The 14,237-nt window shown below is 52.6% G+C and overlaps 1 protein-coding gene across 1 annotated transcript; it reads left to right on the top strand.

The window, feature by feature from the left end:
* Window positions 1-10,610: 10,610 nt before the first annotated feature.
* On the top strand, window positions 10,611-14,178 carry TLE7 (TLE family member 7). The gene is made up of 9 exons (XM_082370023.1): window positions 10,611-10,928; window positions 11,051-11,073; window positions 11,251-11,309; window positions 11,802-12,014; window positions 12,122-12,363; window positions 12,562-12,703; window positions 12,856-13,009; window positions 13,562-13,635; window positions 13,948-14,178. The coding sequence occupies exons 1-9, from the start codon at window positions 10,627-10,629 to the stop codon at window positions 14,050-14,052; spliced, it is 1,314 nt and encodes a 437-aa protein (XP_082226149.1). The 5' UTR covers window positions 10,611-10,626; the 3' UTR covers window positions 14,053-14,178.
* Window positions 14,179-14,237: the final 59 nt, after the last annotated feature.

Raw genomic sequence — 14,237 nt, 5'->3', positions numbered from 1 at the left:
TGGTGGGGCTGGGAGTTCTGAGGAGAGGCGCCTGGACGCTCTTCTGTCCTCTTTGCCTCTTAGGTCTCCATTCTCCCCAGACCACAACCCCATCCTGTCTGCTATCCTTTCTCCTGACAAGGAACTGAGGACCCCACCTTCCCTTACATAATCCATTCAATTCAGTTGAACATTTGCATGCCCTTCCACGGGCCAGGGTTTGCGAAGTCCCAGGGAACCTGAGATGGGGGAACCTCGGCCACGTCTCCCCTCGGCGGGCTCCCCGCAGCCTCTTCCGCCTGCTCTCGCGCCCCATTGGCACCACAGACCACGTGGTCTCAGCAAATCCAACACCTCACGGGGCTCCTGAGGCTTCCGCCCCGGTCTGAAACCGCTCCGCGGGGCCCTGCGTTTTGCGCCTGCTCCTGGGCTGCCTGCGGCCTGATCGTCGTCCCTCCGGCTCTGGCTTTCCCTCGGACCACTCGCCAGCCTGTGCACGCGCAGGCCGGAGCCAGGGAGGTTCCAGTGCTCGTGAAGCGTGGCCCCCACCTCCTCCCGGGCACTGAAATCCCACCCACGCTCAGCCCGAGCCAGCCTCCAGAAAGCCCTCCCGGCAGCGCGGCCGCATGCGCCTCTCCCGGCTGGTTTCCTCAGCTCGCCACGGTAAGGGGTCGTCTTGCCACAGGTTTGGCGCGTCTGCCAGCCGTGCGTGGCCCGGGCGCCCAGGGCCCACGTGCTCCAGGTGGGGACCCGAGGTTCTGGGTTCCACCTCCCCTACCCCCGCCCTGGGCCACAGGCGCGCGGCACCAGCAGACGGGTGGCGGCCTCCGCCTGCCGCCTCCCTCCCCGCCGGCCTTGGGCGCACGCCTTCTCGCCCTGGGACCCCGTTTTGGCCTCGAAGTGAGACGGAGCGGGAAGGCCGGGCCTGCGCGTCCCGGGCCCTGAGGCCGGCGCTGTGGGCGCGAGAAGCCATTAGGAGGCACTGGGCCCCCTGCTGCCCCTGACGGCCGGTCCGCTCACTGCAGGGCGGGAAGAAAACGACCGCGAGACTGCCCGGGTTCCCCTCGGCGCGGGCCGGCTTTCCCTGCTCTGATCCCGCGGAGTCTCGCGGGCGGAGTCCTGGGGCAGCAGGTTTGAGCTCTCCGCGGAAAATCTCCTGTGGACCCGCGGGGTGGCGGGGGTGGGTGGGGGTGGACACGGTCTTAGAGGTCCCGGGAGGACTGCAGGGATCCCTGACCGCGCGGAGCCGGGCTGCGGCCGGGACCCCGTGCCCTGAAGGCCAGTCAGAAGAACGCACACAACGCATTGCGAACTTTTCTTAAAAGAAGCACAGCCTACTCCCCTCCCCCCTCACCCATGAAATCTTGCTTAGAGGTCTATATTGTAAATGCACATATGTACAGCTGCTGTAGGACTGCGAGGAGGGGGCAGTTGCCAGCGGGCCCCTGGGAGTGAAGGCCAGGGGCTTTGCTTAAACGTCCCTTGGGAGGTAAGAGGTCGATCCAGCCTGGAAAGTGGAACGCAGGATTCAGAATGCAAGCGTTCGATAGCCAGGCCGCGGGCACGAGGTGGGTAGGAAGAACCGTACAAGATGGGGGAGGTGGGACCCGCCACCCTGCTTTCCTGGGAAGGGCTCCTGGGAAGGAGTGGTGAGTTGGAGGCTCCTCATGACAGGGAGGGAGGAAGAGAGAAGAAGCGCAGGGACCAGGGGAACAATGAGGAGTGTCCCTTATACCCGGAGAACTCTCCCCCTCCCCCTTCAAATTGAGCTCAGCCAAACGCCACCTCCCCTTCGCAGGCCTCCCTGGTCTCCTCGGTTGGCATTGGGTCCCCTGCTCTGGGTCCTCCGCCAGCTTTCTGCTCTCACCTCCGTCTAGTCTTTACTACTCTCTGCCTTCTCTACTTGGAGCTGCTGGTTTACCGGCTCGCCCTGTGGACTGCAAGGTCATTGGGGGTAGCGCATTGGGCCAGGCCGGAATTTGCTTGGGAATAATTTCTGAGCGGATGTTGTCAGTGAATTAGTAAGGGAAGAAGTGTTTTTTGCTTGTGTTTATATGGTTTATACATTTTCATCCACAAAAGGCGCCCAGGTCAATTCTCCGGGGGTTCTAGTGAAGAAAGAGAAATTCTGGGGTGGGAGAGCAGTATCCTGAGCACAACCATCGAGTGCACTGGGCTGTGAGCACAAACGTCTTATGGTCAAGTTAGAATTGGGTTGCTCTCCGATTGCTCACCAGAGGGCGCTCAAGCCCCTGCCCATTTGACTAAAGCTGGCCAGGGTCTCTGGGCAGGGGTACTTGCATATGATTGGTTCTTCTCCTGAGAAAGCAAAGGTAAGAAAACCACCAGCTGAAGTGTCTGGGGTTTGGTGGATAAAGAGGAAGAAGGAAAAAATGCTACTGGGACTTGCAAGGCCTTTAACTCATTGACACAATGTCTGTTTTTGTTTGTTTTTGAATTGTGGTAAAATACACATAACATAAAATTTACCATTTTAACTGTTTTAAAGTGTACAACCCAGTGGCAGTACGTACATTCACAGTGTTGTGCACCCATCACCACTATCTAGGTTCAGAACTTTTTTATCACCCTAAGAGGAACCCCATGCCCATTAAGCAGTTACTTCCCATACCCCCTGCCTTCCACCCCCTAGAGACAACTAATCTGCTTTCTCTCTCTATGGATTTGCCTATTCTGGGTATTTCATGTAAATGGCCTCATATGATATGGTGCAGTTGTGTCTGGCTTTTTTCATAGCGTCATGTTTTCAAGGTTCATCCATGTTGTAGCATATATCTGTCCTCCATTTGTTTTTGTTGGTGACTAACATTCCATTGTATAGATATACCACTTCTTGTTTATCCATCCATCCGTTGATGGACACTTGGGTTGTTTGCACCTATTGGCTATTGTAAATAATGCTGCTGTGAAATCGGTGTACAAAAATCTGAGCCTCTATTTTCAGTTCTTTTAGGTATATACCTAGGAGTGGAATTGCTGGGTCATATTGTAATTCTATGTTTAACTTTTTGAGGAGCTGCCAAACTGTTTTCCACAGTGGCTGCACCATTTCACGTTCCTGTCAGCCACGTGTGAGGGTTCCAATTTCTCCACATCCTCACCAACATTTATTATTTTTTGTAGTTTTGTTGTTGTTACATCCATCCTAGTGGGTGTGAAGTGGTACCTCATTGCGGTTTTGGTTTATATTTTCCTAATGATTACTGATGTTGAGCATCTTCTCTTTTAACTGGTTTCTCAGACTTGCCCCCTTCTCCAATCATTACACTGAAGAGTAGGCTGAGTCCTTATAAAACACAAGTCTGATCATGTCTCCCCCAGTTCAGAACCCCTCAGTGCCCTCCCACCCACTCTCCCTAGATACAGCACACATCCCTGCCCTCCCTGCCCCTAAAACACACACCGTCTGTGCTCCAGCCTTTAGAAAATTCTTCCAGTGCTAAAAGACACTTCTGCAAACCCTTGCACCTGCTGTTCTCTCTGCCTAGAACATCTTCCTACGCTCTCCTCTGCCCCTCCCCCACTAAGGCCTCCCATCCATCATGTCTCAGACCTCACTGGCTCCCCTTAACCTTTCACATCAGGGTTCTGTGCCCCTTCTCTGTGCTCCCCCATCACACCCTCCCTCCCTCATCATGTCACTTGCCCCTCTGATTTTTAATTGCCAGTTCAACTGTCAGTTTCAAAGGCTGAAACCCCCCAGGGTCAAGGTCAGGTCTGTAGGCTCAGCCTTGAATCCTCAGAGCCCAGCACAGCCTGGGTCTCAGTAAAACACAGTGCAGACTGGTCACTTGGAGAGAAAGGTGATGGGCTCGTGGGTGGATGCGTAGATGTGTTTGATTGCCGACCTGGCCCCAGTCTGCTTCCTCTGCCCGGAAGTTCCTCCACCATGGTTCAGACATTTTGGTCCCACCAGTTGGCCATGTGCACCTGACTCTCATCCACGCACAGCCTGGGCTCAAGCCAGCGCCTTCATCCACAGACATGGTTGAGGGACAATAAGTCCATATTGTCTTTCCACATCTGGGTTTTAAATTCCTTTCCATCTTAAATTCCCTCTTCTGTGCCCTGGACCTCAGCCGTCCCCAGCACCTCAGGAATCTTCCTTTGTCACTTCTGTCCCTCCGTTCCCAGCCTCTGCAGTATCTCCCCCCCACTTATCTCTACCCTCTGCCCTATTTCCTTTCCTACAAAACCCTATGCTTCAGAGATTCCAACCTTAGCTTTGGAATTGGAATCACAGCGGGAGGTCTGAAAAATCCCCATGCCCAGGCTGCATCCCTACAATTAAATGGGAAAGGGGGGGCACACAGATACCTGCACATCGGTACTTTTAAAGCACCCAGGTTACTTTAACTTGCCTCGAGTTTCAGAACCACTGTTCTCCTTGACCCTGTAACCCCTCAGGCTGCCCCATTTTTTCTTTTGTCCAAATATCTCAGTTGAGTTCTCTGCACCCTGACTTCCATTCTTATCAGCAGCTAATTCAACTCTTAGCAATCTAGCGTCTGGCCTGAGAGTGCCCAGAAAGCACCCCTCCAGGCTGCTGCAGCCAAGTGGCCCCCTGTTCCTGTCATCCTCCTCTGTCTCCCTGCAGCCTGGTGGAGGGCCGTGTGGGGTTGTGAGAACCTGGCCTCAAACCCTAACTCCAGCCCTTCCTTGCTGTGCGATCTTGAGCAAGTTACTTAAACTCTCTGAGCCTTAGTTTCCTTCAGTGTAAACCTCCCTCCTGGGTCAGCTCTGAGAGTGGGCTGTGATAATGCAGAAAATGCATGTCCAGTGCCTAACAATGCTCTGGATTATGATCCAGACCCTAGGCCCCTTCTACAAACCCTCTTCTCCATGGGCTGCCTTGCTGACCACTAGGGTCCTCCCACTGGCCTCTCTCACCTCTCTCTTTCTTTCCTCAGTCCCCTAAGAATTGCTAACCCTGAATGAGCATTGACTTTAAGCCTGGCAGCATCAAAGCCCTGTTAACCTCCAGGTCTGACCACAGCCTTAGGAGGAATGTAATCTCCTCATCTCCATTTTACAGATGAGAAAACTGAGGTACAGGCTGGCAAGCTGTCAAAGCTCATGCTGCATGGAAGTGACAGGCCTGGGTTTCAAATCATGAGAGTTTGACAGAAGGGCCGGGCTCCTCGCCCCTGCACCCATTGCCTCCCATTGAGAGAGGCCCAGGCCTCAGTCCTGGACCCTCTGTGTTCCCTGCAACCCTTTCTAGATAGTGCCAAGTTCCTAAATTTCATAGATCTAGATGTGAAAGGTAAAATAGAGAAGCTGCTAGAAGAAAACAAAAGAGCACATCATCATGACATTGGGGGCAGCAAATATTTCCTAAATAGGATTCTAAAATACCGAACCTTAAAAGAAAAGATAAACTGGATTGAATTAAAATCGAGAACTTTTTTTGTTAAAAAAAAAAAAAAAATTGAGAACTTCTGCTCATCTAAAGACACCATTAAAAGAGTTAGAAAGCCAGCCACAGAGTGGTAGAGACATACACAGTCTGCACAGCTGACAAAAGGTTCGTATCCAGCATAGAGAAAGAGCTTCTATGATTCAATCCACTTTCCCACAGACTTCCTTGTAAACATCATATAGGCCTGGATTTGGATCCTGGCTTTTCCACCTGTTTAGTGAGATCTTGGACAAGTCTCTCTGAGTTTCTGACACCCTAAATTAATTCTCATATTTCTAAATTGGGGATCAAATCCATGGCAGTATCCCACATTGTTGTGTTTCCTATGGGAATCAAAAAGAGATAATTTTTCAAAAGTGGATCATGTATCAGATGGGGGGTTATGTGTATATATATCAAGACCGCCCCCAACCCCTATCCCTCCTCTCAGATTGAAGCTCCCCAAGGACTTGGGCCAGGTGTTAGGCTGATCTCTGGCACTGTGCACAGGACCTGGCACATTGCTCAGAGTATATGGGAGCACATTATTTAATACATGAGTGGGCAGGGAACAGCATTTCTGGATGAGGGAACAGCATGAGGGTGGAAATGTACAGTCAAGTACATTGGGGGTCAGGTTAGGGTAGAATCACAGGAAAAGTGAGAACACGCTGGGCCTGGATGGGGATGGATCTTAAATACAGGCATTGTCTGGAAGGCCCTAGGCAGCTGTTACAGTTTTGGGGACAAGGGCTGTGTACAGGAAGGGGGAGAGAGAAAGGGAGAGACAGAGAGCTTTAGAGATTGGAGGTCAGGGGTGGTAAAAGATTTCTTTCTAAGCAGCAGCCATTTCAGAACTTCTGCTTCAAAAGAAGGAAGCCAATGAGTGAGAAAAAACAGAAAAAGAGTGCGTTCAGTGGGAGGGGTGGCCAGTGGCCAGAGGTGAATGAGGGGAGCAGAGCTGGAGAGGATCTGCCCGCACCACCCCTTCCTCTCCTGCCAGAAAGGGACCACCAGACAGAGTGCTTCTCCAATGGGGTCCCCAGACCAGCAGCCCCAGTGTCACCCTCACCGGGGAGGTTGCTAGAGATACCAAGTCTCAGACCCCACCCCAGACCCACAGAATCAGAATCTCCTGGGGGTGGGCCCAGCGCTCTGTTCTAACAAGCCCTCCAGGGAGTTCCGAGTGCCCCAATGTAAGAATCATGATGAGGCCACCGCAGAGAAGAAAGTCTTCCCTGATCTTCCCTTTCAGAGACACTGGTGAGAGATGAGAGATGACTGAGCCGGCCTCCCCAAGCAAAGGGTATTCACCTGGAGATGAGAATTTGAAACTGCTCTTGGGTGCAGCTCAGCCCGACTCTCCATCTTTGCACAAACACTGGCTCTTGTGGGGTGCCCAGAATCCAACGCAAAGACTCATCCCCTGAAAAATGTCTCACTCCACCTGGCCTCCTGCTGTGAATTTACTTGGTACATCCCGTCTTATCCCAGGACTCGAACATTATCAGAACTGGCAGCCCAGCAAGTGGCTCTGTGGCAGGTGCTGGCTGAGGCCACGCCCGGTAATTGATGAGCCATTCAGGGCCCTGCACCTGACCCAGGTTCTGACCCAGGGCTTGATTATCAATTAGTGTAAAATAGCAGCACTGCAAGGGAAGGGGCAGTGCCTGGGTGTGGGAGGGGCGGACCGGGGCTGGAGGAAGGTCTTCCCAGCGCGCTAGCTGGGTGCAGTTCTAACCTCCCATCTCCAGTGTCTGACCTGCCTTCAGAGGTGAGTTGCATGCTGCAGGGGATTGGTGAGTGCTCGTCTTGCTGGCAGGGTGGACCCCAGCCCTAGCATTTTGTGCTGAAGCTTGAGAAAGAAGAGTTGCCTGTATTCCCAGCTCTGAGGGTAGAGTGGAGAGGGGAATCGGTGATACTGACTCTTCCTTGTACACTTTCTAGAAAGCCTTGTCTTATTCTTAGGATGAAATCCTCCTCATCCATGAAATCCTGGTTAAATGGCCTCCCTGCCTTTAAGGTTTACTGACACGTGAGCCTGGGCTGCTGCCCATCTCTCTTTGCCCATCCTCATCACCCTGGGCTGGGAATGTGTGTCCTCCGTGCTTTCACCCTCCCCAGGGCCGAGGCAGCCCTGGGGTCCCAGTTAAAGGAGACTGCTGCATGTCTGGGTGAATTTGCTAAATTATTTAAACAAGTAACTAAGAATCATGAGGACCCCAAATTGTCAGTTGGGGGAAGATGACAAAGAAAGGACTTGGTTGAAGAAAAAGGCTCATGGCCCAACAATTTTAATTTAGGTTTAAATAGCCACAGATATGCAAAAACTGTCCCAAGTTCTGCAGTGACAAGTCTTCCTCCCATTCCTCTTTCCTACTTGTCCATTTCTATTCCCAAGGGCAGTGCCCTTCCTAATTTCTTATGTGCATAAAAGCATATGCAAAGATAGGTTCTAATTTCCATCCTTTTACAGCGAATCTGTGCATTATGTGCATTGAATCCACCCCTCCCCCATTAACTGACCTTGGGATTTTCCATGTCCAGACGTAAGTGTCCTTGTTATTTTTAACAATTGTGTCATATTCCACTTCATGCATATACTGTGACTTATCTCACCAGTCCCTTCTTAGGGACTTTGGGTTTGTCATCTGCTATCATAACCAATGCTATGATGCTTCGGTTTAGACATGGATTTTATTTGAGGGCACCTTTAGGATAAATTCCTGAAAGTGAAAGTGCTGGGTCAGAGGGTAACTGCATTGTCACTGTGGTGGATATTGCCTTCCTTCCTCTGATGGGGAGGTAGAAAGCAGACTGCTGAGAACCAGACAGGGCAGAATTTCAACCTCTTCTCCGTGCTTTCTAGCTATTTGCTCACCTGCTCAGAGCTTCAGTGTTTGAAACCTATAAAATGTGGCCCACACAGTTGTGTGGATGAAATAGGACCAGCTATGTAAAGTATTTGTTTCAGGGCCAAAGACACAATGAGACCTCCAAGTGTCAAGAGGAGTGGAGTCTGGCCATATAGCTGCCCTCACATCTTCCCAAGGGCAGGCAGCCTGGGTGCCCCCGGGTGTCTGAGAGCCAAGGATTGAGCCTGGTCTTCAAGGCATTGGTTCCAGTTGGAGGATCCCCTCTCCAGCCTTATGCATCGTCTTCTCCCTGAAGCTTCTAATATGTCCTGAGAATGGAACACTGGGTCTCCTCAGGGCCTTCTGGGGATAGCTATTGGGCAGCCTGAAGGAAGGCATTTGGTCTGCCTTACAGCCTCAAAGCTCTGGTCCCTGGCACAGTCTCCAAATAAACGCACTATCTGCCATGTATTGAGTGTTTGCCACTGGCCTGATATAATTATGAGTATTCTACACGCATGATTCCATTCAGTTCTCAGAATTATCCCCTAGGATGGGAAAGATTAAATCACCACCAGCCAACCTCTTCATCATTCTGCAGCCTCGCCCCATCCAAAGGGAATGTCTTGTTTGCAGGACCACTGAGTTCTTCCACGCTTTCCCCTCTGCAGGGTGCGTGGGGCAGGGTGGTGAGAGACACTGCGATGTGTGTGCAGTTTCCTGTTGCCCTCCTGTTTCTTTTTCTTTTTTTTCTTTTTTTTTTTAATAGCCATTCTAAGGGATTCCCTGGTGGCACAGTGGTTAAGAATCTGCCTGCCAAGGCAGGGGACACGGGCTCAAGCTCTGGTCTGGGAAGATCCCACATGCCACGGAGCAACTAAGCCCACATGCCACAACTACTGAAGCCCACGTGCCTAGAGCTGTGCTCTGCAACAAGAGAAGCCACCGCAGTGAGAAGCCCATGCACCGCAACGAAGAGTAGCCCCCGCTCGCCACAACTAGAGAAAGCCCACGCGCAGCAACGAAGACCCAACGCAGCCAAAAATAAATAAATAAATTTATTTTTTTAAAAGTTAGCCATTCTTCTTTTTTTTTTTATCCCAGTTATAATCTTTTATCTTTTTTTTTTTTTTTTTGATGACCACAACAAAAGCAACAATGATTGCAATTACGAAACATGAAACACACTCATACTATGTCATAATATTGACATTCAGTCCAGTAATCCTCCACTGTAACAGCTCCTTTACTTTACAGTGAAAATTGATTTGTATATTCTTTGCCTCTGAGTCCTTGTGGAATTTTTTTTTTTTTTTTTTAAATTCAGACAGAAAGTCACAAAAATTATACTCATCCTCATCAGTTCACTCAGTCCCATGTATCTTTTTTTTTTTTTTAAAGCGACTACAACTCTTTTTTTTTTTTTTAATTTTTATTTATTTATTTATTTTTATATTTCTGGCTGTGTTGGGTCTTCGTTTCTGTGCGAGGGCTTTCTCCAGTTGCGGCAAGTGGGGGCCACTCTTCATCGCGGTGCGCGGGCCTCTCACTATCGTGGCCTCTCCTGTTGCGGAGCACAGGCTCCAGACGTGCAGGCTCAGTAATTGTGGCTCACGGGCCTAGTTGCTCTGCGGCATGTGGGATCTTCCCAGACCAGGGCTCGAACCCGTGTCTCCTGCATTGGCAGGCAGATTCTCAACCACTGCGCCACCAGGGAAGCCCCATTCTTCTTTTTTTAAAAAATATTTATTTATTTGGTTGCATGGGGTCTTAGTTGCAGCAGGCAGGCTCCTTAGTTGCGGCACGTGGTCTCCTTAGTTGTGGCATGTGAACTCTTAGTTGTGGCATGCATGTGGGATCTAGTTCCCTGACCAGGGATCAAACCCGGGCCCCCTGCATTGGGAGCTTGGAGTCTTAGCCACTGCACCACCAGGGAAGTCCCACCTCTTGTTTATTTTACCCGGGGCGGGGGTTGGGGGTGAGCCCTCATTTGAAAAGTATACGGTCAGATTAAAGGGTGAATTTGATTTTAGAGGATGGGAAATGCAGTCTGTGTGTCTAGAAGGAAAAACATAACTTACCTGGTACTAACATCTCAAAACGTGTGTGCGAAATTTTACCGTCAACACCATTGCTGCCAACATGTAGTATCAAAAGTTAGTTGGTGACCAATCTTTTGAATCCTCTCCCCCAGAGGAGCATTCTCTGAGTCTTCTCAGTAGACCCGGAACATTGCGTCTGCATGTCAGCATCTGTTCTCTCTCTTGCTACAGGGGATCGGGACGAATTGGGAACCCACGATCTGGGTGACGGGCTCATTCCTCTAAGCCCTGGAACCTGGTAGCTCAGGCACTTCATCGATCGAAGACCATGAGTGAAGAGAAGGAAGAGGCCTCATTCAGTATACTCACAATTTATGATGAACCAGAGAAGAGGGGGAACGTGCCCGAGAGCCCCGGCATTTCCTCCCAGGACGAGCACCATGCACAGTCCCAGCTGGGCGAAGCGTGTGGTCCCCCCCAGCAGCCCCCAGGCTCCCCGAGGCAGCATGACCTGGCTTATCAAGAGATGATAAGTCCACAGCAGTGGGCCCCCCAGGCCCTGGACAGGTCTGAGCTGCAGGCCCCTCAGCTCTCCGAGGCAGAATCAGAAGAAGCAGAGCCTGGCCTCAGGTAGGTCTCACCTGAACAAGACTGGGGTGGGGAGCAAACTGTCTCCGGGAGAGGGATCCTGACACGGAGCTCTCCATCCATCTCATGCCCTGTCTCCTCCCTCTCTCCTCTGTGTGTCACAGCTCCCCACCAGGATCCGAGTTCGGTAAGTCCCAGCTGGGACGGTGCGGGCAGGCAGGGTGTAGCCCGTGGCTGGGCATTGGAATGGGAGACCTGGAACGAGCCCCTGGGTGGAGAGAGAAGTCTTCTCCCTGGATCCCGTGATGCTGTTGCTGCCAGACCTCCTCTCTCTGAGTGGTTGGCCGCTGGTGTCTCCCTGCAGGTCAGCCTTGTCCTTCACCTCGTCCCAGTGAAGAAGTCTGGTCATTGCTCAGGGCAATTGTAAGTGTCTTTTTTTTTTTTTTTAAACGTGGCATCTTTCCCTTCCTGTTACCCCTGGAACAAGAAGCTAGTAGGAAGAAGGTGAGGGCATGCGGTGTGTCCACATCCTCACTCTCTCTCCCACAGGTGGTGGGTGCACTGGGCTTCCTGCTTCTTTGGACCCAAGCTGCCCTCCTCCCATCACCAGTGTGTAGGGCCTCAGCTGACAAGGTCACTTTTAGAGCTACATCCTAGGAGACTCTGAGCCAGGCTCTGCTCTCGTTGCTTGTACTCAGAAGTGTCTCAAAATGTGGGCTGTTTACCAGGGAGGCCATCCTGGGCTAGTGCAGAAGGATGTCAGTGGTCTGGGGACCCCAGCTGAGGACTCAGTCCTGCCTGAGGGTCAGAGAGGAGCTTTGGATGCAGGGTCAGGAGTTGAGTCAGAGGACAGGGAAGCCTGTCCCCCATGGATGAGGGCAGGTCAAGGCTGTGACCCTTTCATGGGCACCCCAGCCTCCTGTTCCAGATGAAGTGGTGGTCAGGCAAATGACCCCACGTAAGTCCTGGAAGGTTGGCAAACTCCGCCACGGAAAGAAAGTCTACTCCCTGGCCATCAGCAGCTCTACTCACCACGTGTACACGTGCGGCCATGGCTACATCAGGGTGTGGGATGAGAGTGCCCTGCATGCCTGGGACCACGCCCCCCAGGCCCAGCTGAACTTACAGGTGAGGGGTCGTCCAGAAGGCTCCGGGAGCCTACATGTGACCTGTGTCCTCATGCTTGGAGCCCATGCTTCCAGGAGATGATCTGAGAATGTCACCCATTCCTACAGGACCGTCAGAACTGTGTCCTCACCTGCAAGCTGTCCCCCGATGAGCGAAGCCTGATCACGGGGGGTCTGTCCCAGACCCTGACTCTCTGGGACCTGGCGCCCACCCCCCGCGTCAGGGCACAGCTGGCCTCCACAGGCCCCATGTGCTATTCCCTGGCTGTCTCCTCCAATGCCCAGATCTGCTTGGCTTGTTTCAAAGGATTTGTTGAGATTTGGGATTTGCAGAACCAAATCTTGATCAGGTATGACCTGGGGGAGGGCTGGATGGTGAGGCCTTGGGGAAGCCTGGGCCCCTTTTCCGACCTCACTCTCTCCTCTGCAGTAGGACTAGGTGAGTCGGTGTGGAGAACGCATTTGGGCTACGTATCTAGGGGCTTCCTGGGCCCGAAACTTCTGAGGGTCCCACCAGGGCACGAACCTCTGGGTTGTTTTCCCACCAGGAAGCACGAAGTCCCCATATACGGGTCCCGATGTGTGGACATCGTGGGCAATAAGTTCTGGACGGGAGGTGAAGACACCAGACTGTATTCCTGGGACCTGAGGAGCTACCAGAGGCTGCAGCAACACGATTTACAGCATGAGGTGCCCGGACGGCTACGGCTGCGCTGAGTGCAGTCCCCCTGGGGACTGGGAGTTGCGGGCGCCCGCAGGAGCAGCGCCCGAGTTTGAAGAGGTGGGCGCGAATGATGGCGCTGGCAGCTTTGAGCGCTGACCCCAAACCTCCTTCCAAACAGATCCTCAGCATTACCCACGACCCCAGTGAGGAGTGGTTGTTAGTGGGCCTGAGAATGAGTGACATCGTAATCCTGCACACACACCGAAGGGAGAAGTTTAAGGCTGTCCTGCAGAAATATGTCTACCACCACAATCTCAAGTTTGCCTCCTGTGGTGAGTGAGCAGGCAGGGGACACCTCTGGGTGCCCTGTCACCTGACAAGGCATCTACTCACCTGTAGAGTCTGGGCCCAGCCTTATTTCAGACTCTTAATTCCCCCCTCTCCAGCCCCAGCACTGGCCGGGCCTAGGTCCAGGGCCACCTTCCCACTGCCCTCGCCTCTGCTTCCTCCTGTCACCGGTGTTTCTCCCCTGCCAGCCTGGCTACCTTTCCTCCCTTCTTTTTCTGCTCACCCCCTCTCCTTTTCTGGCTCTGTCTGTAATGGTAGCTTCCTCTATGGAACCACAGCCGAAAGACACCGGCAGACAGAAGATGCCCGAAGCCCCATGTGGCTGTCCAGTTGTTCAGTGCCCCTCACCACAATCCCGGGAGTGGCAGGAGGGAGCAGGCAGATGAGGGAATGGTTTGGGTCATGTCTCTGAGTTGTATAGATGGGGAAACTGAGGCAGAGAAGGAGTGATCCTTTCCCTGGTCTAGTCAGGAGCAGAGCTGGGACTGGAGGGCAGGCTTGGCCTCTGGCCCCTCCATCTGTCTTTCCTTCGCCAGGGAGCTATTTTGTGGCCACACTGGATGAGTCGATCCACTGCTTAGCTGCACCTTCTCTACAAAGATTGTTTCAGGTACTGGATGGAGGCGTGCGCAAACCCAGGCAGCTGGAGCTTACAGCCCCAGATCCCAGTTGGTCGGGCCCCAGAAATAGTGCTGGAAAGTACCTCTGAGATGGCAAACAGGGCCATTGAGTACATCGAGGGAACAAGGACTCAAGGTCCTGGGAACTCCTGGGCTACACTTTGAGCCCTGAACCTGGCCCGGTCTCCAGACTGAGCCTCAGGTCTACATGGAGCCCTGAAACAGACGTGCGTGAAGTGTGCATCTCCGGCCCCAGTCTGGCCCCTGCATATCATTCCTCTGTGGCCTCTCTTTCCCTCCAGGTAGAGGAGTCTACAGACATCCTATGTTGTGATGTGTCTTCCGACAACCAGTACCTGGTCACGGGCTCCAGGAACAGTGCCACTGTTTACCAGCTCTTGTATTGAAGGTTGCAAGCCACGGTCCTGCTGGCCAAGACCCAAAGAAGACCAGCGTGCTCGGAGGGTGACCTCGGGGTGCTGGGCAACTCTAACGCCTCCCACAGCCCCACCTTCTCCTCCTTGGCCGGTCATCTGTCCATTCTCCTCCCGCCCAGCAGACACCTGGCCTGTCCTCCAGGTTTTCATTATGT

This window comes from Balaenoptera borealis (genome assembly GCF_965194805.1).
Source record: "Balaenoptera borealis genome assembly, chromosome: 19".
In the NCBI taxonomy this organism is placed as follows: Eukaryota; Metazoa; Chordata; class Mammalia; order Artiodactyla; family Balaenopteridae; genus Balaenoptera; species Balaenoptera borealis.
This window is presented reverse-complemented; position numbering and strand designations above follow the sequence as displayed.